At 35.8% G+C, this 23,639-nt stretch overlaps 9 protein-coding genes across 9 annotated transcripts; 3 read left to right on the top strand and 6 right to left on the bottom strand.

Annotated features, from left to right (window-relative positions):
* Nucleotides 1-29: 29 nt before the first annotated feature.
* Nucleotides 30-1,697, bottom strand: FDP41_010400 (uncharacterized protein; the record flags this gene model as incomplete). Its single annotated transcript, XM_044700695.1, has 5 exons — nucleotides 30-114; nucleotides 252-508; nucleotides 595-1,104; nucleotides 1,165-1,423; nucleotides 1,477-1,697. The coding sequence occupies 5 exons, from the start codon at nucleotides 1,695-1,697 to the stop codon at nucleotides 30-32; spliced, it is 1,332 nt and encodes a 443-aa protein (XP_044568048.1).
* A 948-nt stretch (nucleotides 1,698-2,645) lies between these two features.
* On the top strand, nucleotides 2,646-5,341 carry FDP41_010399 (uncharacterized protein; the record flags this gene model as incomplete). Its single annotated transcript, XM_044700692.1, has 4 exons — nucleotides 2,646-3,319; nucleotides 3,375-3,720; nucleotides 3,783-4,127; nucleotides 4,250-5,341. The coding sequence occupies 4 exons, from the start codon at nucleotides 2,646-2,648 to the stop codon at nucleotides 5,339-5,341; spliced, it is 2,457 nt and encodes an 818-aa protein (XP_044568047.1).
* Nucleotides 5,342-5,415: 74 nt separating this feature from the next.
* FDP41_010398 (uncharacterized protein) lies at nucleotides 5,416-6,427 on the bottom strand (the record flags this gene model as incomplete). Its single annotated transcript, XM_044700691.1, has 3 exons — nucleotides 5,416-5,906; nucleotides 5,963-6,045; nucleotides 6,204-6,427. 3 exons carry the CDS (start codon nucleotides 6,425-6,427, stop codon nucleotides 5,416-5,418), a joined length of 798 nt encoding a protein of 265 aa, XP_044568046.1.
* Nucleotides 6,428-6,549: 122 nt separating this feature from the next.
* Nucleotides 6,550-9,039, bottom strand: FDP41_010397 (uncharacterized protein; the record flags this gene model as incomplete). The annotated part of the gene is made up of 3 exons (XM_044700690.1): nucleotides 6,550-7,239; nucleotides 7,285-7,770; nucleotides 7,822-9,039. The coding sequence occupies 3 exons, from the start codon at nucleotides 9,037-9,039 to the stop codon at nucleotides 6,550-6,552; spliced, it is 2,394 nt and encodes a 797-aa protein (XP_044568045.1).
* Nucleotides 9,040-9,437: 398 nt separating this feature from the next.
* On the top strand, nucleotides 9,438-9,752 carry FDP41_010396 (uncharacterized protein; the record flags this gene model as incomplete). The annotated part of the gene is made up of 1 exon (XM_044700689.1): nucleotides 9,438-9,752. One exon carries the CDS (start codon nucleotides 9,438-9,440, stop codon nucleotides 9,750-9,752), a length of 315 nt encoding a protein of 104 aa, XP_044568044.1.
* A 604-nt stretch (nucleotides 9,753-10,356) lies between these two features.
* On the top strand, nucleotides 10,357-11,964 carry FDP41_010395 (uncharacterized protein; the record flags this gene model as incomplete). Its single annotated transcript, XM_044700688.1, has 1 exon — nucleotides 10,357-11,964. The coding sequence occupies one exon, from the start codon at nucleotides 10,357-10,359 to the stop codon at nucleotides 11,962-11,964; it is 1,608 nt and encodes a 535-aa protein (XP_044568043.1).
* Nucleotides 11,965-11,994: 30 nt separating this feature from the next.
* FDP41_010394 (uncharacterized protein) lies at nucleotides 11,995-13,323 on the bottom strand (the record flags this gene model as incomplete). Its single annotated transcript, XM_044700687.1, has 1 exon — nucleotides 11,995-13,323. The coding sequence occupies one exon, from the start codon at nucleotides 13,321-13,323 to the stop codon at nucleotides 11,995-11,997; it is 1,329 nt and encodes a 442-aa protein (XP_044568042.1).
* Nucleotides 13,324-13,644: 321 nt separating this feature from the next.
* Nucleotides 13,645-17,455, bottom strand: FDP41_010393 (uncharacterized protein; the record flags this gene model as incomplete). Its single annotated transcript, XM_044700686.1, has 6 exons — nucleotides 13,645-14,082; nucleotides 14,182-14,188; nucleotides 14,244-14,315; nucleotides 14,370-14,383; nucleotides 14,434-14,812; nucleotides 14,868-17,455. 6 exons carry the CDS (start codon nucleotides 17,453-17,455, stop codon nucleotides 13,645-13,647), a joined length of 3,498 nt encoding a protein of 1,165 aa, XP_044568041.1.
* Nucleotides 17,456-19,861: 2,406 nt separating this feature from the next.
* On the bottom strand, nucleotides 19,862-23,398 carry FDP41_010392 (uncharacterized protein; the record flags this gene model as incomplete). The annotated part of the gene is made up of 3 exons (XM_044700685.1): nucleotides 19,862-22,318; nucleotides 22,370-22,754; nucleotides 22,803-23,398. 3 exons carry the CDS (start codon nucleotides 23,396-23,398, stop codon nucleotides 19,862-19,864), a joined length of 3,438 nt encoding a protein of 1,145 aa, XP_044568040.1.
* Nucleotides 23,399-23,639: the final 241 nt, after the last annotated feature.

The following is a 23,639-nucleotide window of genomic DNA, read 5'->3' as shown; positions in this document are numbered from 1 at the left end:
GTAATATGTAAGTACAAATACAGACAGATTTAGCTGAAGAATCTTCCCCAGAAGTGAAGAACAATGACTGAGAAGATGAAAACCAAACTACCAACGAGAACAGTTGTTGGAGAGCTATATCGGCACGAGTGTTTTCAATGATATTATAACAAAGGATCGTTAAAGTATGATTGTTGTAACAAGCGTAGATTATGACGCATCATCACATAAACATCATTGTTGGCCTATAATTGAAATCGTCCAACACTTACACTTTAATACCAGGGGCATCATCCTCACCAAAATACGTCTTCATAATTGAACCGTGATCACTACCAGTGAGAGCAATTCGTTGTTGGGAAACACCTCCCGATTTTCTGGCTTTCATTCGTTGCATCGCTGGTGTTTGAGTTGACAATGACGATGATGAATAAATATTTTTTTGATGGACTGAATACGCAGGTTGAATTTGCTGTGGTGTCGTGGCAAGCCAGTCCACATTGTAAACCGCCAACTGGATGTATGGAACCTTTATTATTGCACAACGGTTTTTATGTTTACATTTTCATTTGGAGGAGCTTGTTTTGCCAAGTTTTGGTCACTTGGTGTTCTTACAAGCCGTTGAACTTCTCTTAGAGGACTGTAAATCACTAATAGCAAAATCACAAAGAAGCTCATCCCAAGATTAATAAACATGTAAAAGAACAGCAACAGGTATTTCCAAACGACAGCAATAGAAATGAACAGAACACCAATCGACTGGAGAAACAAGCATGCACTTAATCCCAGTTGAATGACAAGAGCTCTTCGCAATGCTGCCTTCTTAAATTCATATATTTTCTCTTGCTCTGCTGTAAACTTGACATCTTCTACAGAAGTGGAAGGAGAGGTTGGAAGTTTTGCGTCATCCATAGTGGTTTGAGAGGCGTCCATTGTCATGCCTTTGCCTATACAATTTGGAATACTATTTCGAGGTGAATCGTTTGTGAGAGAGTCCATACTTTGTAAAGGCATTGGAGAAAGCGGTTCCACAATACCTTGGAATGCTTGATGCTGCTTAATGAACATCTTGATGAGTTTGGCCTTACTTTTTTGCAGGGAATGATACAGTTTGAATCCATATACCTATCAATGATATAAAGTAATAGGTTCAAGCGTAAGATTTAACACGCACCAATTACTTACATTAAGGATCGCAGAAATGGCAAAGAATGAAAGAAAGAATATAATACAAGGAGCTATGAAAATCGATTTTTGAAAATCGTTTGTTTGATTGATGTCTAATACTTGAACAGGTGCTCCTCTTAAACCATGGAATGTGAAAATTGCAATATTATTCAACAACAAAATTCCAAAAAGAAGAGCCAGAATGACAAAGAGTGCCACGTATGAAGCCCTGTACACTGGTTTCGAGGCAAATCCTGTTGCTTTTGTGGTCTCCATACTGATGATAAATCATTCCATAAAGAGAATGTGTTTCATTCATTGAATACTTACAACACCGAACAAATCACGGCAAGGATGAGAATTTGTACATAAATTAGTACCGATACTAGGAATCGATCGACAGCCTTGATACCATTATTCAGTAACAAAGCTTGGTCTGGAAGAGGATGCAAGAAGGCAAGTTCGGAGCCTATTCTAAACATATTCGAGAAGGTGGCTGTTAAACAAAGTGTCAGTAAGAGAGAAAACAAAACGAATTGTTTTCGTTTCATTTTGTTTCTTTGAAGGAAGAAGCTGACACAACTCACCACAAACAGAACTCCAAACACGACAACGAAGGGTGCAACGAAGGCCACAACCAAAATATTGTACTCACCGAACTGAGAGGTTGTGGTTGTGGATGAGGTGTTGGTGTTGTTGGCAAGAACGAAATCGTCAAAAGCTGGTGCAGAAGGATGGGATGTCATCATTTGGTTCGAAATTGTCATGGTTGTGTTGGTTCAAATGAGTGGATGTTGTGGCTTTTTGTTTTGTGGATGAGAACCCCTCAGAACAGTTAAAAAGCAAATATATTTGATGTAATCGAGGAAAATCATGATTGTGATGGCAACACCGCATCCACAACCAACAGAACTGTTTCAAACAATCAAATGTCTTGTCAATGAAAATTGGGTAATTCCAAAACGGACAGCTACCTGTCATTATTGTGTTTGGATTTCTACGAAACGACCTTTCATCATTCCAAGAAGTTCATTCGCATCTCTTTGGAAGGGTTGTCTGAAAAAATATATTGGAGGTTAACCTTGGCATAAATGGAACCGTTCTGACTGAAAAGGTGGTCATGAATATTTTGTGTTATCATCCATGGAGAATCTTCTGTGGATTTATCTCTTGTTGTACCTGCAGATGCAGCAAGAGCCATTCATGAATTTCAAGTACTCACTCTCGTTTGGTGGTCCATGTCGTTATAGTTTATTTTACCGGAAACGTTATATTGAAGCATTTCTCCAGTAACCATGCTCATGTTATATAACATTTCTGATGAACTGATGAGGAGGAACAGTAGATACCAACCTGAACACGAAGGTTCGATGATGATGTATTAAGGCAAGTATTGCTTGCTTATATTCTCAGACCTTATGGGAAGGCAATTTTCCCTCTTTGAAAAAAAATTTAAACGGCCGTTCAACAAACACCTCCCCAACACTTTCCAACACCAAATGGTTAGGCTTGCAGAGGTGTCGGAGCCTTCTCAACACTTTTCTGATCATCATTACGAAAGAAGGGTACCGCATGAAGAAGAAGACTTCTCTTCAGCTGATGTTGGTAGATTTCTGTTGGATCTTTCCGAAGAATTGAATCTTTCCAACAACGAAGTCTTTGCTCCTCCACCAAGCCATAACAGGTCGGAACATGATGAGTCGTTGAATTTGGATTTTATGGAAAACATGTTTCATGGTGATGATGTCAGCGAAAACATCAACAATACCAATCAAAGTAATCAAAATCCTAGCCTGTCAAAACAAGAGTGTGATGAGTCAACTCAAGAGCAAGAATGCAATCTCACAAGAGAACAACACGAAGAGAGTTGTCAAAATATAATTTCTAACCAAAGCAACACCAATACGAACTCTCAACAACAAGAACAACCATGTACTCTATCACAACGAGCTAATCATTCGACACCATCACCTATCACTGGTGATGATACAAACATTATGGAGGATGAAGAATCTATTCTTTTCAACAAAAGTATTGCGACTCTGAGGAGCAGCAACATTTTTAATATGACGACTAAATCCCTAGGTTCAGACTTTATCCCATCTTCCCCTCTTCTCTCAACCCAATATTTTGGAGATTTTGATGATGAGCTATCATTTTCACATAAATCAAAGTGACAATTACGATTCTGATGTTACTGAAATTCCTGCTATTAACATCCCAAAAAGCAAGAGAAAAGAAGAGATACAACCAAAAGCGAGAAAAAGAGCAAAAAAGAACATTAAGAAAATTCAGAAAAATTCTGTAATAGAGCTGTCAGAAAGTGAACAGTCTGATATTAGTAATGAAGACAATGAAAATGATGAAACATTGAAAATCAACCGTCCGAACAGAACTCCAGAAATTACTGAAAAGGATAGGTTACACTTTGGCGATGCCTCTAAATGGAATGATATTAAGGATGCTAGTTTTTCGGAAAAAGGCAAAAGAATTTATGGGTATATTGAACCAGTACTGACAACATACGAAAAAAGATTAGACTGTTCATGCACTAAAACCCATAGACCTCCTCAGGTAAGTTGCTGTCACATTTCAATAATACTATTTCTTTGAATATGAAACAAATTATTATTAAGTGTGGAATTTGTGGAAATGGTAAAAACGATGAGGCTGCAGAATCAATTTGTGCATCTTCTATGGGAGGCTACGGTGATGAGGATTATGGAAACATCTTAATTTATACAGGGCAAGGAGGTTCAGAAACTAAAGATCAAACAATGAATAGTGTCAATAAGAGTTTAACTTTGAACCTAACAAAAAAAATACCAGTACGTGTTGTGCGAGGTTTTCAATTACAAACCAAGTATGCCCCAAAATCTGGTTACAGATATGATGGGTTGTATTGGGTTACAAATTATTGGAAAGAGAACCAAGTGCTTCCAAATGGAAAGCAAGGTGCTAAAGTCTTCAGGTTCAGATTGGTTCGTCTTGAAGGTCAACCTCGCATACCAGTACAACAAGATTTCAAGCAAAGTAGCACAAAGTTAGAAAAAAAAACAAGAACACAGTATTTGAAAATGAGCACAAAATCTTTTACTGGTAGCAAAGCAAGTCCGACAATCCTATTAGTAATTCTGAAAGAGGTAAACGTAGAGGACGCAAGAGAAAGGCGAAAGAAATCAAAGTAGACCTTGAAGAGACTGTTGAGAGTGAAGATCATTCTGGTATCATTCAGGATCGTGACGAAATTGAAGAGCATTGCATTCTTTCGAGACAGATGAAGGGAAAAGGAAATTCTTTTTTGAAAACTCCTCTAAAGAACAACGATCAGTATTATTTTAGAGAAAGAGAACAAGCTATCACCAAATATTCTCAAAAGTATGGACATGTAACAACCCAATACGATAGAGCTCATTTATTTAATCCCTTGCAGGATATTCGATTTATTAATAACAGGATCATCCACAACACCCATTGTAACACTCATGACCAAGTGATTACGAATCCATCACATTTGTCAAGTCCTCAAAAATCCCTCATGCATTGGCATGGCTCATCCTCAGAATTCACAGAATTACCTCTGTTTTTTCGGAATGAACCTGATGGAATTTTTATTGAAACTCCAGAGCAACAACTTCGATATGTGTACAGATATGGACGATCGATAGGAAATGATCTAAATATCATAGATAATATTGAGAGAGTTGTGAATACAATGATAACACGACCAGCAGATATCGAAGAAGAAGGAAATTTATCAAACCAGTTAATACCTGTGGAACCTTTAGATAACAATGAAAATACTGAGAACAATACCTTTATATCAGAAGATATTGCAGAAAAGGAGGAAATCATTTTCCAGCCTTTCACAATTCAAAAAATTTGTGATATCTGTGACAATGGGTTCATGATTTCGACCTCCTATATGCTTTCAGAAATCAATACTAAGTATTTCTTGGAGATTCTATGTGCACATTCGTTTGGGAAACGACAATTTCGCCCTGAATTGAAATATCAAGATTTATTGCTACTGATCGAAAAGTTCCTTATGAAAGAACGTGAAATTTTGCAAAATGAAATCTCGTCTCAACAGGAGAACCTTGACATCCAAGATCAAACTTCTTTGAAAACAATCCTGCAAGACAGAAAGCTGGAACACTTTAACAGAATTAACGCCATCCTTAAAAAACTCTAATCAGGCGAGCAAAATACGTGTGCAGAAAAGTTGAAAAAAGGTTTAATTTAAAGCGTCAGTTTCCCTCTGGATTCTTACTCAGTTTTAACAGACTTTCTTTTTTTTGGGGTGGAAGTATCAGGACTTGATGTTGTGGCGGCATTAGTACTGGATGTTGCAACGTCACTCTTTTTCTTTCCAACAATGATGTCATAATAAATAATTTGCAACATGAGAATGCCGTTCAATCCAACAGCTAAAATGGTTGTGAACAAAATAAGTTTGTCATCAACTTCTTGCAAAGTAGTATACAAACGGGCAGCTGATCCAGCAACCTGCATGAAGGTCGTTGTAAAGCTCAAAGCACCAACTCCTCCTTGAGAAAAGTTCTTGACAATTTGAGGTACACGAGAGAAAATGAAAATTGGAACAGTAAGAGCAAACAAAGTTTTCATCACTTGTTCAGTTACATATATAGTGTCAAACACTGTAAAGTAAAAGAAGACTGGGAATGCAATGCTTGAGAGAGAGAAAATAAAATCATTGTTCTTGGAATATATGAAAAAGAGCAAGAGAATGATGACGTCTAATCAAATACGAATTTCACAATCATCGTAAATTAATTCGGAATTCACCACTTACTTTGCACAATCATAAAGACATATTCTCCATAGGTACTGAATGGATTGCCTCCACGAATATTGTATCCCAAAGTGATCACTTGTCTGAATATTAATATTTCGTGAATAAATATTGTACATTTATAAATTGTATTCATCATTATGAACGAGAACGAAAAAGTATTAAAATATCATTTTCAACATGATCCATATTGTAAAATTTCAGATCGCGATCAAGTACTAAATTTTCACTTCCTACTTACCCATAAATTTCCAAAATAAACATCAAGGCAGACAAACCCTCTACGGAAGACTTCTTGCAAATGGTAATAATTTGCGGAACCTTATACAATACAGATCCAAGAATAACCAAAGTACCCAAAAGCTTGGAAAGCAATAATTTCAAGCAAACTGTTTCAAAATTGAAATTGGACAGGCTAGAAGCACATTTTTCACTGTTGAGAAAATTCTGAAGCAGTTTTTCCATTTTTTTTATTGTTGATTCATTCACAAATATTAGAAGAATGAAATAACAACGAAAAGAGTAATATGTTGCTTATTGTGTATATTACATTACACAACAAATCGATGCATGTATGGATGCATGATTTAATGAGTGCTTCTTTCTTTTTTCAGGGTAAAATACAATTCATAAGACTTTGATAAACCACCATCGGTCAAAATAAAGCCAACAGGAATGGATGAGAATAGACTTCTCTTATTCTTGTCAAGCTTACCAATGTCTAACCATTGAAAGGTTCTTGATCCACCTGTGGGAGCAAAGCAAATTTTGACAGTGACTGCTTCCTTGTCTACAAGTTCAATCTGATCTAAAAACAAACAAATATTCAGTTGAGATGAAATGCTATTCATGTGATCTTTTGAAAGGGTTACTGTACGTGTGTAAATACTGGAATTATTGGTGGTTTGTCTCCATACAAAGAAGTCAGAGACAGGTCCATATCCATCGATAATTAATCCAATTTGATGATTTTCCACAATGAAGTTTGAACTGTTCGATTGAATTTCACTGGAATCTGTTTGAGTGTTTGTCAATTGACTTAAAGAAGTCTTCTTTTTCAATGGAGAAATAAGCTCAATTTCAGCTATAGATGCCTTTTGCTTGAGCGTTCTTTCAATTTCAATATTTCCTTTGCTTTTTTCAACCTCAATCAGTACTACACAAGGTTGAAACTTTGAAGAAATGATGAAATGGGCGAGTTCTACTTCAGGAATTTCTCTTACTCGACTGTCGTCAATTCCAAACCATTTGTTTGTTTTCTTGTCATAAACAATGCACTGTTGAATGTTAGAATTTTGATATTGTGACTTGTTCATACTTACAATGTAGTGTCTGCCATAATAGCAAATAATCGAAGATACATTTCCAATCACTTCAATATCATTTCCATTACAGTACAATCTAAAAATTTCATGTAAATTAATATTCTTAATTTTGAAATAAGACATAAACTCCAAAATAGAATCTTCTGAAATAACATCAGATTCCCAAGAGAAGGATATCGTACACACTGCTGGAAAGGTTTGGAAAATATGTTTCTGGGAGTCAGATATCGCTTTACAATTCTCACAAGTTTTATGGAAACTTTCAATCGACGATCGAATAGCATTCTCAAATGACATGTTGGGATCTCTTCTTTTGTTGGAGACAAATTCACTACTGGAAATGCACCAATTGTTTGTCGTGTAGTTGTGTGGCTCAGAATATGAATTACAATTACGACACACATAAAAATCAGTCACATTAAAATCAAAGATAGGAATTTGGTCATACTTGAGTGAATTATTGACATCATCTAAAATTGCTTGCTACACTCAAGGTTGTTGCTATGAATACTTTGAAAAACTTTTTAAACTTACAAATGCTTCGGAAGCGTCATCCATACGTCTTAATTGAAATTTAGAATCTTTGTTATGAGCAAACGAGAGACTTGTTCTCACATCGTTGGGTTCAATCACTGATCGTGCATCAGTCTCATAAGTTGTGAACAAAGTCTTCAAAGCACAAAACACACAAGATTGTGGATCTTTGTGAAAATGTCTATCCTTATCAATGGATAAAAATAATTCTCTGAATGGTCGAGAATTCCACAAGCTTTGAATCACAACATTCAAAAAGCAATTGTACTCTCCAATGTTATTCGAAAGTCCTTTAATTGGTTTTGGCTCTGTAAGGTCAACTCGAGTGCCTTTATCACCTGGAACAATTCGGTCAATAAAATCCTCAACAACATTCGCAATCTTGTTAATTGGATTGTCTGTAGAAACGGACTTTTTTGGAATTTTTTGAGAATTTGAAAAGTTATTTTGAAATTGGCTTACATCATGAAAGTGATGGTTGATGGTCGAGTTCAGCCCAGTAGTCAAGTGGTTACTGGATGGACTGGATTGATGAAATGCAGGTGGTGTCTGTTGTTTTGAAGAGAAATGTGAATTATTTGTAGTTTCTTGATGATTGTTGTAAGTGGTAGATGCTGAGGGTGATGATGAATTGGTGAGAGATGTCTTGTTGGATTCTACGTGTTGTGAACTATTTCTTTTTGACGAAACGTTCTGAATTTGTTGATCCATAGGCACATGAAGTTGTTGGCTATTATTTAAGCCATTCACATGACCACTATTTTGAGACAACACATTAGTTGTGACATTACAATTTGGTGACACTGAATGATCTCTAGTAATATAAACATAGTTGTTGCTACCATGATTTAATTCTCCTCCATAAATTAAATCTTTAGGCTGTTGCTGATACATCACCACTGGTTGCTGCCAATTATTTCCATAATTTTCATTCGAAAGCACGTGTATGGTATTACTGGTTGAGGTTGATGCATGAAGATGATCTCCCGATGATCCATTCCAATGATTGAGAGGAATATTCCTTGAGTAGTCTGTCATTGGCGTCGAACTGTATGGTTGTTGTTGTTGTTGTGGAATCACCACCGCTGCAGGAGTGATGGGTCTCATTGGTTGTTGTTGTTGTTGTTGTTGTTGTGGAATCACGTCTTGTGGCTTGGAAGGGATCGGAGGGAAGAGTTGTGGTTGGTGGGTTTGGATGGATTTGGGTGTTGGATTCATTTTTCTTTTTGTGGTTCTTTCTTAATACCAAGAACGATGATGATGGTGATGGAATGGAATTCGAATGGTTGAGTTGTTGTTTGCTGTTGAAACGGAGTGGTTGTGTTTAGAAGAAGAAGAAGAAGAACAAGGTACAGAGGAGGATCTTTTTGAGTTTTTTTCGGACAAACGTTTAGAATTCAATTCGAAACCGAGAGACCAGAGTTTTTAAAGGTTCATTCCCTCTCTCATCATCGATCGACCATGAAACTGCTGTGCCTCGTCTTGGATTCGCTGAGGATCTTGTTTTATATCCTTTTTGCAGCACTAGCACCAAACACCGCCTTTTCGGTGCGTAGGTTCAGAACAATAAATTTTACAAATTAAATGATGAATCAGAAAATATCATCAAACAAAAAATGTCCTCTTCTTCATCGACTTCAGCTTCGCATCAATCTCCTATCGGACGCTCGTTCTCGGAGCTTCAAAAGAAAGAAGAAACGTTAGCTAAAATATATGGCTATGAAGCTGATGTTCATCACGCTGATGATACCATTCTTTACAAGAAGGAAAAACCAAAGGCTTCCTTTGGTGAATTTTTATCTAGTATTTCAAAGGCTCAACACACCAATACGAGTAGGAATAAGAGAAAATCTATCCCTGCCCACGCTCCAGCAAAAACACTGGATATTGCTTTTCCTGTTACACCTATGAATACGCATACCAGCAAATAACCTTCACAAAGGAGAACACTAAAAGAATATAATTTAATTTTATTATTGTATCAAAGATCAAGAATACAACAACATCTGCCAGTCATCGAATGACATTCTAGAGTGAAATATAACATTGTACAGTGATCTCAAGTAGTAGTAACCTGATGCTCCCTAGCCATTGTCTTTAGACAATCCACAACTTGTTCCACCAATTAAAAAACAATTTTGAAAATTATTACAAATTATTGTTTGAACTCTCCAATCTTGTTCTTTTTCAATTTACCAATGAATACTTCTTTTGAATTAATACATCTTCAAACTTCAACATAATGGCGTGGTCTATTGGGCTTCTCCGGAGATCCTAGTTGTGGATAACAGACAACAAGAACTTGAAAACGTTTGAAAAAAAGATTATAAATCAAATTAAAAAAATAACCAAACACAGTTGACAACTTTGCTATCGCTGGGTAACACCTGGTGTCGGTCTCATCAATCAGTCTACCACCACTGAAGAAAAGTTGTCATTTGTTGCGTACTTGGAGCTCCTTCTTGAATTTAAAACAAAGAAAACTGTTATAATCATCATCATCAATTTTAATTTATTTATCTCATCTTTTACAACATGGGCAACTCAAATTCTGCACAACAATTACCTCAAAGATCCATCTCCTTCTTAGAAGAAAAAGACATTATCAAAGTAACATTTGAGTTTCATACACCTATTGTTGGAGTAGATATGGCTCCGACGTTGTACATTAAAAATTTAGGGACTTGTATCATTGAATGGTTCCGAGAAACAAATAGCGATCCCACAAAAACGTATAAAAAAGAGGAAACAAGTAGCATTTCCTTGTACAATGGGTTAAGCTATGTTCCCACGAGTGACGATTTAAATTATAGGCTACGGTTAAGAGTAGTGCTATTTGATGACGAATTTTATTTAAAGACAGGAAAATGTTTTTGTAAAGACATTATCACAAAACCTGTGATACAAATGCCAACATCCATACCGCGCAGAACAATTGTTTCGAATATGGATGACAATATTTTAGATTACAGACAAAAGACAAGACTTTTGCTGACATATTACAAACCAGATTTTGTTTTTTCTATTGGAAGCTATACGTTGACTTACAGAGGCATAAAAAGTCATACACTGCCAGACCTAGACTTTATTTCATACTCAGTATATAGAAAACGTTTGATATATCGAGAACTCATTCAATCAGATATTGACATGTTGTCTCTTCAAAACGTTGAGCTCACGGAATATAACGACTGGAACTTAGATCTCTCAAAAATTGGCTATTCGAATATTTCTCATATTTTAGATACAACTAATTCTGGAAATTGCATTTTTTACAAGAGAAGCAAGTTTAGCAGATTTAGTGACACAAAAATCATTGAACTTGAATATGATGACACTGTTTTTAAAACAGTACAACAAACCATAAGTAATTTTGGAGAGTCTCCAAACGAAGAAGTTGACGTCACACGACTGAAACGGCTTTGCGAAGCTCAACAAGAAAAGATTCGAAAAAACACACTGCCGTCTCTTTGCAGCATTGCCGAATTTGAAATGAAGGACAATGCAGAGTTGTTAAAAGTGTTTAATCATGAGTTACTGGAGGACAGAAAGTCCACAAGATTACGACCTCAAATATTATTCGATCAGTTAAATGTCTTGGTCATTAATTTTGCCTTGCATTCTCTTTCAGATGTTGACGAAACAATTCAATTGGAAAAGAATTTTGATTTAGAAACCAATTTTTTGCTTACTCAACTGGTTGCCATATTCAAATGTTTTACAAATTACATTGCGACCCGAATACAACAGCAACCTAAACTAAGACTTGGAATGACACTTTGTGGAAACATTGGAGTTAATAACAAGGATACCATTCTTCACAAGTTTATCACTAGTAGATTTGGGTTTACTAGTCCTTACAGAGTTATTACTGGAGATGAATTTAATTTCATTTCCAATTACACACATGGCTCCCTATATTCTAGTAACCTCATTTACTTTTCGTGTGACCATTTCCAACCTATATCAATTGTTTCTTCGAGCGTGCAAGTTGCACAGGAAAGTATTATCCCTCAACAAGACTCCGAAGTTCAGCTTTCTTTCCCTAATGAGACTTTTGTGTGTGACGAACCAATGCTTAAGTGTGAGATTCAGTGGATAGATCCGTATGTTCAACCAGAACCTAAGAATGACAAGATTTAGAACAATTTTGCCTGAGTAAAACAATAACATTTAATCTCTTAAATTGCCAGAACCTTTTACATTATCATCTTTCCAGTCATCCCATGCTCTTTTTTTCTTGAGCTCCTCTTCATCCTCTTCTTCTGTTTCGTCCTCTTCCTTCTTTTTCTGTTGTTGAGCCTGTTGTTTTTCACGTTCGTGTCTTTGATGAAGCTCTTCCATTTCAATTCTGGCAAATTCTTCAATGGACATGGTTGGAGGAGGAACATAGCTACCGAATACTTTATCCTTCATGTTCTCTCGGACCGTTCTATTGGTATTGTATGAGCCGAATGCAGAGCTCGCCACACCTTGTGACCCAACGGTTGAACGTGGCAAATAATTGTTATATCCTTGCTTGGGTTGCTTCTGGGATCCAGAAGCACTGGGTAATAACACCATATTGTAACCCATTTGTGAAAGTTGAGACCTATTAGATAAAATATCATTGATAGAGGTTGCTTTAAGGTGTGCAATTCCACTACCGCTGCCTTGTTGTGATGGTCTCATTCCTGTATTTGAGCCTCTGGTAGGTTGTTGTTGAGCCTGTGACGCAGCTGCTGCTAACATTTGTTCTTCTCTGTTGATGGATGAAAGCTGTTCAATAGTATCCAATACGCAAAATTGAATGTATTCTCTGATAGGTAACATTCTTTTTTTGATTTTATCAGAAACTTTTAGCTTGTGGTCATTGCTAAGCTCAGTGGTCGATTCTTCTGTTGTTCGATCATTCAATAAATTTGAAATTTCCATATCTGACAATGATTCACAATTTGAAAATAAATTATTTTCTAGGAAGGTTTTTGATTTCATTCTCAAAATCATTTGGTTTCTATCGCTCATTAATTTTTGAAATTCATCTTGTTTTTTCTTGACTTGTTGCAACTCTTCCTCTTCATCATCTTGCATGGTGAATGGAAGAACCCAAGATAAATATTCATCATTCACTTGCTCATATTGTACTACTAAATTTAAAAAGGATATAAATTGCTGTTTGGCTTGTTTTAATTGTACAGTTCTAACCTTTTTATGTGCTTCCATATCAAAGGGTTGATTTGGATTTCGTTCTTGCCTGATTTGTAATGTTGCCAAGCCAATAAAATATGGAACAAGCAAAACTAGAGTCGTTTCTTCTGTAAGATCAGACTTGTCTTCATTTGACGAGAAGGGAAGTGGTAAATAGTGTTCCGAAAATAATTTTACAATTTGAGAAGCACGTTCCGAGGTGCAAATATAGTCCGTAGGATTGACCGATGTAAGGAAGTGTAAATAATTTTCTGCCATTGAAAAGTTATTCGTGGTATTGCTGATGCTACCACTACTACTAGTTGAAGAGGACATGATTCTCTCGGAAAGGCAAATGGAATCACTCTCTGATCAATCTCTTCGATTGCGGTTGAATATTTTTTTTGAAGAAGCGTTTAAAGTGTGGATCTGTGTTCTTAAAGAAATGTGTTTGATTTGAATTTTTGAAATCTTCTGAAAATAGTTTAAATTGGAAGTGTGGGTGGTTTATTGATTTACTCGAGTCTCTCGTCTATTGATGCATGAATCTTGTCATTCCATTGCTAATGAAATGCTTAATGTTCCACAATGAAAATAGGGAATGATCCTAATTCGCACATCGAATTGCAATCCTTATTGAGAGTGGAATTTGCTGTGTTAAGAGAGCATCTGATAAATTTCAGTCAACTTTTGAATAATTCTCTCAAAAGAAGGCCTTTCGATGGGATTTGCAGACCAACACTGTTTCATGAGTTTCACATACATGTCAACTCCAATCAATAAATCTTCGTTGGAAACATTATCATTGGGCATGAATTTTTCACACCATAGTTTCATTTCTTCATGGTTGATGAATGGAATGAGAGGACGTTTTTCATGATTGGCAACTTGATATAAAAGATTAAACGCTTTCACTTTCTTTTGATCGCTATTGCAATGTTGAAAGAAATTAATTTTTTCATTATCTTCATTCCAGTAAGGTGTCTCTTCAAAGAACAATTCGTACATGATAATGGCATACGAGTAGACATCAATTTTAGTTGCATTTTCTCTTGTGAGTTTGTTCGTTTCAGAGTCTTCTTCCAAGATTAATTCCTATCGTTGGAGAACACGTCATTGATTAGTAATCAGTAAAATATGTGTAAGTAAACAGTAAATAATATGTATTGAAATTCAATGATGATAAACACTTACAGGGCTCCTACGAATGAAGTGTGTGAAAAATTAACATCTTTTGTGAACAGTTCAATACTTACATGTAGAGCATGGTTCCAACATTTCCTGTGAAGGAATTTGTTTGTGTATTCATGGATACCACACGACTCAGTCTGTAATATAAGTGTAAAATGTTTTTTCATTGTGCTCATCATAAATTCACTTACCCAAAATCGCAAACCTTGAAAAATACAATGAATCATGAAACATACACCATCTCTATTTACATACCTTTGGTGTATAAGATTGATCTAGTATGATATTTGCAGGTTTCAAATCTCTATGGATTAAATAGTGAGGTTGCAGTCCGTGTAAATATTTCATTCCATTTGCAACACCAATTAATATTTTGAGTTTGTCCTTGAATTTCTTCTTAATTTTTCCTTTTTTCATTTCTTTTATCATTTGTTCTAAACTTCCATTCTGACATAACTCGACCACAATACAGAGCTGGCTTTCAGATATGCAAATTCCATAAAAACAAATAATATTTGGATGTCTAAGCTTAACAAGTAGCATGACTTCTTTTTCAAAATCTTGGTGAGTATCATCTTTTCTAATGATTGTCTTCACTGCAACATCCATCATGTTATATTTTGCTTTGTACACGCTGTGAATTATTCGTAAATACATAAAATTAAAATACTTTCATAGTTCACACCTACCTTCCACTTGCACCTTCACCTATTTTCTTTTCAATTTTCAGATCACTCACAGGAATGATGTACTGCAAATTCTTTTCCATGGTAGAAGATTCACCTGAATTTAGAGACCCATAATGAGAGAACGATACATCGTAATTGAGCAATTTTTCTTCAATTTCCCTTTCTGACCGCTGTCTCACGTACAAGCTTTTGGCTTTTTTGAAAATTCTCCATACACTGAAGGCACAGAAGCTACAAACACATGAGCCCAAAATGATTCCAAAAAATAAGAGTAGAATGGACCCAACAACTATTCCAGGAATGACTTTGGAAAGTGGAAAACTCATTTCACACTTTCCGTCGTTAATGACATAATCTGTTGGACAGGGACCAATGAAAACACGTAATGAAGAATTTTGAGATTCTGTGAAACATATCGTAATGTCAGCTTCAATAAGATGTTTCTCTAAATCAACATCTACATTAGGTTGAATCATTAATGTGAAATAGATCGTATTGCTTTCAAAGTTAGAAATGTTACTGAGGAGATAAAAACGTCTATCTGAAATTGACGGAAAAGGGCATTCATACATGATAGGTATGTAATTATTGTTTTTGTCATACATGTTTGTAAATTTTAACGCTAATGTTTCTCCAGGATATAACATGACATGACCATTCGTTGGAATTGGTTTCAGTATCTCTTTTGAAAAACTATAAACAGGAGTCGAAATGTTTTGCCCATAAATATTGGCCTCATTGTTTTGCATTACCACGTCGAATAAAGTAATTTGCGAGGAGTTTAGTACAAAGAAACATGCTCCCCCTGCAACAAATGCCTTATTATTTACAAATTGGGTATCTTGGATCAGAGCTGAAGAGGTTGTGAAAATTGCACCTCCCCTTGTTGCCTTATTTTCTGTAAAGTTTGACTCAAGTAATTCAAAAGCACTTTGAAATAAAGAAATTCCTCCTCCACTTCCACCTGACAAAAATGATGTAGTCACGCATCGTTCATCATTGGTTTCGTGATGAGCAATGTTGTTTTCAAAATTACTTTGTGATATGAAAAGGAAAGTGACATTATTCGCATACAATGCTCCTCCTCCAAGGGTAGCTCTGTTATGTGAGAAGGTTACATTTGATATGGTGATATATCCTTTGCTGTTGACCATGGCAATAGCTCCTCCATTTCCATTATTTGCAACATTTCGAATGAAAGAAACTTTCCTCAATTGTGATGAACCGTACGATTCTAAGACGGACAATGCTCCACCGCTCTTTAAAGAATGGTTGTCAATAAATTGGGTATTCGAAATATTGAAGGTTTTAGAGCTCAACAATAAAAGACTACCGCTGTGCTTGGCTGAATTACTTGTAAATGTGGAATCTGACATGTAAATTGTTTGGCATAAATAAAAATAGAAAATCCCTTCTGCCTTGTTGCATGTGTTATTAGCAACAATGACGTTTTCAATATTTATCACACCTCCACTAATTATCTTGAGCCAACCATGATCGTGATTTCTGTTCTTTAGAGTACATCCAATTAAATATAATCGAAATAATAAATTTCCTACAATTCCATATTCTGTAGGACCATCATCTTTGGATGAATAAGTCATGTAATCAAATTGACATGTTAAAAATATGGCCTCAATCACTGCTTCTATCTGAAGTGAAGAATATTTTCCGAAAACGAATGTCGACCGTGATACATGAAATGTCTCAGAGTTGGAGACCTTCAGCGTAGAATCTGAAGTGTGTTCCAAACTGTCATGGAAATAAAAAGAGTCCATATGAATTCTACCACAATCGGTTATATACAAAGCTCCAGATAGCATGGTAGTATTACGTAGTTTCAACGTTCCAACTTCAGATATTTTTGTTTGTGTTCTAATAAGTTTAGAGTCTGAAATTCCAGCTTCATGTGCACTCAAATGAATGTAAATGACAGAGTTAATAAGTATTGAATTAGTGATATTTAAAGGTCGTATCATCATTTTCTCGAGTTGAATGTTAGTGAAGGTTAACTTCACAGCAGAAGCTGAATCAAAGAGAAACACTGGATTATCATTTGAGCATTGCAATGTCTGTCTGTCATTAGAGTATTCACTCCTGATCTTAATAATTACTCTGACCAAATTTTTTGAGTCGTCAAAAGAGGGTAATCTATTTCCACAAACAGTGTTGGGCTGCTCTGGTGTTTCATGAATGTCACTTGTCACAATTATTGTCACGTTATACATGAGACATTTATATTTCTCTAAATCCTGCTTTATAATATATGAGAAGTATTGAAAGAGATCAGTCATTGTTTGAAAAGACACAATCCCTCCTGTTTCTTCTACAGTTTCATTATTTCCAACATTGAAAATTAAATCAAAATGTTTAAAATTGTTTTCGAGAAAACAACTGAATTGATTAAGTGTGGAGACTCTGTTCGTTAGTGTCTTGTTGAATGAGAATTGTTCTGTTGATTCAATCCAATCCAAATCTGACGGAAATATATATTTAAAAGCAAAAACTTGAAAATTATTATGAGACGGTCGTAAATGATAATTTTCTGTGTCTTGATGTCTATGAAGAAACAAAGAAATCATTGGCATCCATATGAACAGGCACAACAATCCCGAGAGAAGAATATTAATTTTGGAAATGATGGTTGGAACTCTTTGACATGATGATGACAAGAGTAGGTAATTATATTTTGATTTTTTCACGACCGGAAGTGCATGTTTCCTACAAACATCACTGTGATGATGTTCTTCCTCATGGTGTAATCGTCGCGACAGTAAAAGTAATAACATTTTGGATATTTTTTAAAAGGCTTTGTTTCCACCAAAAAACATTCTCTCTGGACATGTCTGACAGCTCGACAGCTCGACAGCTCGACAGAACAAAATGTTTTAATTCCGATCAAAAATGTCCCGAAAGCAGCATGCTTGGAAAGAAATGATGAAGGAATTGAAAGGACTTGATCATCAGTATGGTCAGGATTTATCGGATGATGATGATGATTGGATTTTCTTCTAGAATTCCTCGAAGAAACATTGGATGGAAAATTATCATCTTTGGACGAACCTCAGAAATCACCTCCGAATTATCCAATGAAATACAAACTAGAAGAAATTCGACATGTCCACAACTCATCGATCGAACACATGGCATGTCTCGGAGATGTCATTAACGTTTGGAAAGAAATTAATTCACTTTCCAGAGAAGTATAGAGCAGCTCTGTACTTTATTCACTATATATTGACTACAAGACCAATCTCTGATTCCAAACGTTTTCTCACCTTTGTGAGATTACTGGAGAAATGTGTGACGATGAGCAACTGTTATATATGGATTCACCAAATCATGGAAATTTATTTCAACCCTTCGTCCCTTGATCAACTCACCTTATTGACTGAATTTATACTTCTTTTTATTTCTATATTTTCAGAATTTCGACTTGCTGATCTATGCTCGATCAAAAGAAAGCTATTAGAACTGAACTGGTTTCTTCCCTTTATAATGTATTTGTTATTTTCTTACTATTATCCTCTTAGGGATGCAACTTTACTATTGCTGAAGACAATGATTCCATTTCCATACCTGGACTATGATTCACATCAGTTGAGCAATGACGACCACTGGTTTGTGACAACTTGTTACTGACAGCTTGGTAATCATACCTTCAAAACAATTTTTATATCCTTCACTTTTAATGAAGCCAAAGCTATTGTTAAAAAGTATGAACGATGGTTTTTTGGAACTAGAACTGTCAATGAAGAAGATGAAGCAACTTTAAATGCACTCGCAGAAAAAATTGACAGAGTTATTCAATGTAAGGATTTTTCAGGTTCTGCATTTGTAAAACTTAGCCATAGATCTCCGAAAGATGCTACATTCAGCACTAACAATTATTTGGGACTGGTGAATGAGATGGTATAAGAATGGCATGAAAATTACAAGTTAGAAATGGAAACTCAAGAAGACGGAAGTTTACGACTCAAGAATAACAAGTATCAATCAACCATCTCACAAATATGTGCTCAAAAATGTATGAAAGTTAATTCTGGAGAGGAATTTATTAATTTGATGACTAAGTTACAGATCTCATGTTGATTTATCAATTATGCTGCAAGGAATTTCTGAAAGTCATCGCATTCCAGATGAAATGCCAATACAAATTGTCGTTAGAGAATGGATTGTCTTACCAATTTGGAGGGAGGTTCGAACATTTGTGAGGAACAGAAAAATAACTACCATATGTCTCAGTACTTTAGTAATTTTTGTTTTCTTCAAGTGACAATGGAGGAATGAAAACAAATTAAGGATATCATTACCGAGGCATTTGAAAACACGTTTTCAAATATTCTTCCGTTGGACGATTGTTGTGTAGATTTTGTTGTTTTGGATTTAGAGCAGAGATTAGTGGAAATTATAGAACTTAATGCATTTGGTGACAACTGTGGAGCAGCTTTATTTTCATGGAACAACGATGTCGATAGACTCTTAATGTACAATGGACCTCTAGAATTCAGAGTCGGTACACCAAGTTTAGATTTGAAATATTTAACTGTTGATTAACAAATTACTTTGAGAAAATAATTGAGAAAAAACAAACGATTATTTATTTCTCACAAGAAAGATTCAAATTAATTTAAAAGTGTAGTGGAGCATTGAAACATTTTTTGTATTCAGGAAAATGTTCTAGGTTTAACGGACAATCCATGATATGGCGAGGCGTTTTTGGTTTTGTCGGCATGTCTTTCGCTTCGAGTTTGACTTGCTTAATCAATTCTTCCTGCTTCGTTGAGTGTTGGCAAGTCACACTGGAAAAGATTGAAACAAGTATGAACACCAATGCAATTACCAAGATTGGTTTTACGATAATTGGTAGGGACTTCATTTCTTTTGCTATTTTAATTTCTAATTTTGCACTGCTGAGTTTGGTCTCTCTTGGTTGTTTAAAATGGAAAAAGTAAATATTTGTACAATTTTTGAAAGAAGTGTTTTTATTGGTGCTACAGCTCTTCAGTGTCCAAATCATCGTCTTCCTCTTTTAGCGTTTTAATGAAGCCTGAAACATCAGAAGATAACATGGAGGAACCAGAAGGTTTTGTTTGTTTGGAAGAAGGAACGTTTTTGGGTTTGAATGAAGAGAGATCAAAGTCGTCTGATCCAGGTAAATCCAGACTATCGTCAAGTGTGGAGCTCTTTTTCTTGTTCATGTCTTCCCACATGTTGTTCAAGCTTTTAAATTTGTTACCAAGTGCGGCATTGGTCAACGTCGAACCTCCCTTAGAGATTGGCAAGTCAACATTGTCGTCGCTGTCTTCTTCGTCGCTAGAGTGAGCTTTAAGTTTTGACACTTTACTCACAACTTTCATCACTGAGGAGCTCTCTTCTGTTGGTTTCTTTAAATTAGAAACGCTCTTTGAAGGTTGCTGTTTGCTGTGATTCTTCTCAGAAATCTCTGAATCTTCGTCAATGGCAGTGAATGCCTGAACAGTATCCTTGTTTTTTGAATTTTCCACAAAGGATTCTTCCTGAACACTAATATCTCCTCGTTTTGTTTCATTTGGATCTTGTTCCGTTGCAGTTTCGTATTCATAGGTATATTGTGAATCATCTTCATCTCCATGACCAACTTCTTCATACAGGGTAGAGCCTGTGGTTTCATGATCCTCCTCAACCATTTCATCCTCAAATTCAGCTTCAATGATTTTGGTATTGTTCACACTCTTTTGTTCGTCTTCTTCTTCATCTTGTTCATTGACTTTCTTTGTAAAATCCATCGATTTGAGAGTGGTTTGTTGATCCACACGAGTACGCTGTTCTTCTAGCTTGGCAGATTGTGGTTTTTGTGTGTTGAACAAAGTTGTGGTCAATTCCTTCTTGTTTTCATCCATTTCCTTTTTCTTTAAAAGAGCTTCTTGCATTAATGTAGCAGCCACTAGTTTCATAGCAGGTTCTGATTTTTCACGGTGAGCAGGTTTTGGAGGAATTTTAACTGTGGGTGTTTCCTTTTCATCGTCTTCATTGTTCTTGGCACCAACTGGAACGGGTGATTGAGGTGTTTTGGGAGTGGTAAGCGGAAGTTTTCTCTTTTCCTCATCAAAGTCATTCATCTTTTGTATCTTGTTGATAATGTCATCAATGTATTGACTAAACGCCACTTGTGGATGAACATTCTTGTTTGATTCAGCCACAATATTGTCAACCTTTTCTCGTAACTCATTCATGATTACCAAATGATCAGGATTGTTTTTTACCACAGAATCACGTTCTTTTTGCAGTGACTTTAAACCTCGAGAGTATTCTGCTTCAGACAATCCATGTTGGTCCATATCAATTCCTCTAAGATTCATTTCATGTTCAACAAGTGCTTTCGTTTCTGTTTTTTGTATTTCTCTAAAGAGTGAATTTTGTTTAAACTTGGAGGTGAGCCATGGTTTATCCTCTTCATGTTGATAAGCAACTCCCTCACCAAATTCTTCAAATACCTTTCCTAATTCAATATCTCTGTAAATTCTTTCTTTGAGCCCTAGTGTGCTTACATCTGTTTCAACGCTTGTGGTTGTTGTATTGATTGCTTCAGACATGATTTCACTATTTGTGGTCGTATAACTTTGATCGTGTTCTTCTTCTTCTGATACATCCTGTACAGCTGGAGGTGGCACCTGTTGCTTGGGCTCTTCAATAGGTTTTGGAGGAGAGACCACTGGTTGTGACTCACTCACAGCAGGTTTAGGTTGTTGCTCAACAATGGTAACGACAGATTTTGAATTGGTCTCAGCCACAGTAACCTGTTTCGTTGGGGGAGAAGTAGACCTTATTGATTTTGGACGCTCCTTGGGCGAATCTCTAGTGGTTTCCACACTAAGTACCTTGATGGGTTCTTTCATTGGTTCTTTCATTGGCTCCTTCTTGGGTTCCTTAGGTTTGATAATGTCCATTTTCATAGGTTCTTTCTTTGGAGGCTCCTCCTTTGATTTGACCACAACCGCAACCACAGGTTCTTCCTTTTTAACAATGGCATGTTTTGGCTTGGCCTTCACAACGATTGTCTCTTCCTGCGCTGGAGTAGGTTCCACTCTACTCATTTTGTTTACCACCACATCCACAGGTTTGACCTGCTCCATTTGTTTGTTTTGCAATGCGTTCAGCACTGTGTCAAGTTTTTTCTTTAATTCCAAAATCTCTTCGTCTTGGTCTGCTTTTTTCACTTGTTTCGTTGATGCAGATAGGTCGTTTAGCTTTCTTTCAAATGAAGTGAGAATTTGTTGATTATTTTGTTGAATAAGATTTTGGATTTGAGATGAAAATTGCAAAAATTCATCTCTATTCCCTTCAGAATTTGTAGAGGCGTCACTCTCTGCAAACTTGGACACTGACTTTGCGATCGTAGAGTATAAATTTTCTTGCTGTTTTTTAAAGCTTTCGGTAAATCGTTCGAACTCGTTTTGGAAATAATCCAACTAAAAGAGTTATTGATAAATTGTTAAATTAGACAACAACAGAGTACATACTTTCTTTTGATTTTCTTTTTCAAGTTGACTTTGTTTTTTCTCTATCGTGCTTTCCAATTGAGAAAAAAGAGTTTCTTGCAATCGTTTAATATCTCCACGCAGCTCCCCAAATGTTTCTTCTCGATCAGAGCGTGAATATGTTTGTTGTTGAGGTTGCGTAGGTTGCATTTGAGTTACTGGTTGATTTTGATTACTTTGTGACATTAATAAAATTCTTGCTTTTTCTGGGTTCGTTCCAAACACGCATTCATAAGCATAGAGAGCTTTCTTTTTTCGTTTTAGTTCTTTCTTTAAGTATGCAACTTCCTCAGTTTTTTTGACCAAGTTTAATTTAGCATCTTCTAAATCTTGGATGATTGTCTTCACATTAGATTCAACTTCTTTTCTTCAGCGGGTTTAATTACAAAAACGAGTATTTCCTAAGAATACTTACTTTTTGGTTGATAAATAATTTTGAACATAAAGCAAGTACTCAATAATTAATTGAGAAATCCTAAAAACTTGAACAAAATTGGTTTCGTTAAAATACCTGAGATCATTATAGTCAATTCTGGAAAATGTCACATTCTTGGTTACACTTTCAAGTGTATCAATGTCTACTTGGTCCATGATCTTTTCAACATCTAGCTGAAGTAGAACTCTCCAATTTAATGTTTCTCTTCGAGGTTTGAAATAAAATTTCCCGCTGTTTTGATCATAGATATAATCATCTGCTGATGAAGAAGATGATTGAGTTGGAGGAACATATCCTCTGTTGTAATCATATGGAACTCCACTTGGAGGAGGATAATATCCAAAAGGTGACGAAGGATGAGGATAGTAAGGCATTTGATAATTTGGAGGAGGTGGTGGATAATATACAGGAGGTGATTGATGTCGTTCCGAAGATCCAGAGCGTCTGTATTCGATATATTCGCTGTCGCCCACTGGGTTCGAAGACGACTTGATTTTCTTTTTCAGAACTTTCTTCTTTCGCTTTGCTTCAGATTCTGGATTCATTTCAACTTCTTCTTGAGTTGTATTCATCATTTCGGAGGAGGCAAATCCTGTTAGGTGATGATGTTTTGGGTGGGATTGGACTGTTCTCAAAATTTTTTTAGTTCTGAATTTGTGTGTAGTTGCACGCGCAAAAAAGTGGCGGGAATTAACCTTTGGTCTCAAAGTAAGTTGACTTGTTGTTGAACAATCACAAAACAAGTTTCAAGTGTTAATATGTATTATCGTTGGATATTTACACGTAATATTTACAAGTGAGAAAATCAAAAGTTAT

This window comes from Naegleria fowleri, assembly GCF_008403515.1.
Source record: "Naegleria fowleri strain ATCC 30894 chromosome Unknown tig6, whole genome shotgun sequence".
In the NCBI taxonomy this organism is placed as follows: Eukaryota; Heterolobosea; class Eutetramitea; order Acrasida; family Naegleriidae; genus Naegleria; species Naegleria fowleri.
This window is presented reverse-complemented; position numbering and strand designations above follow the sequence as displayed.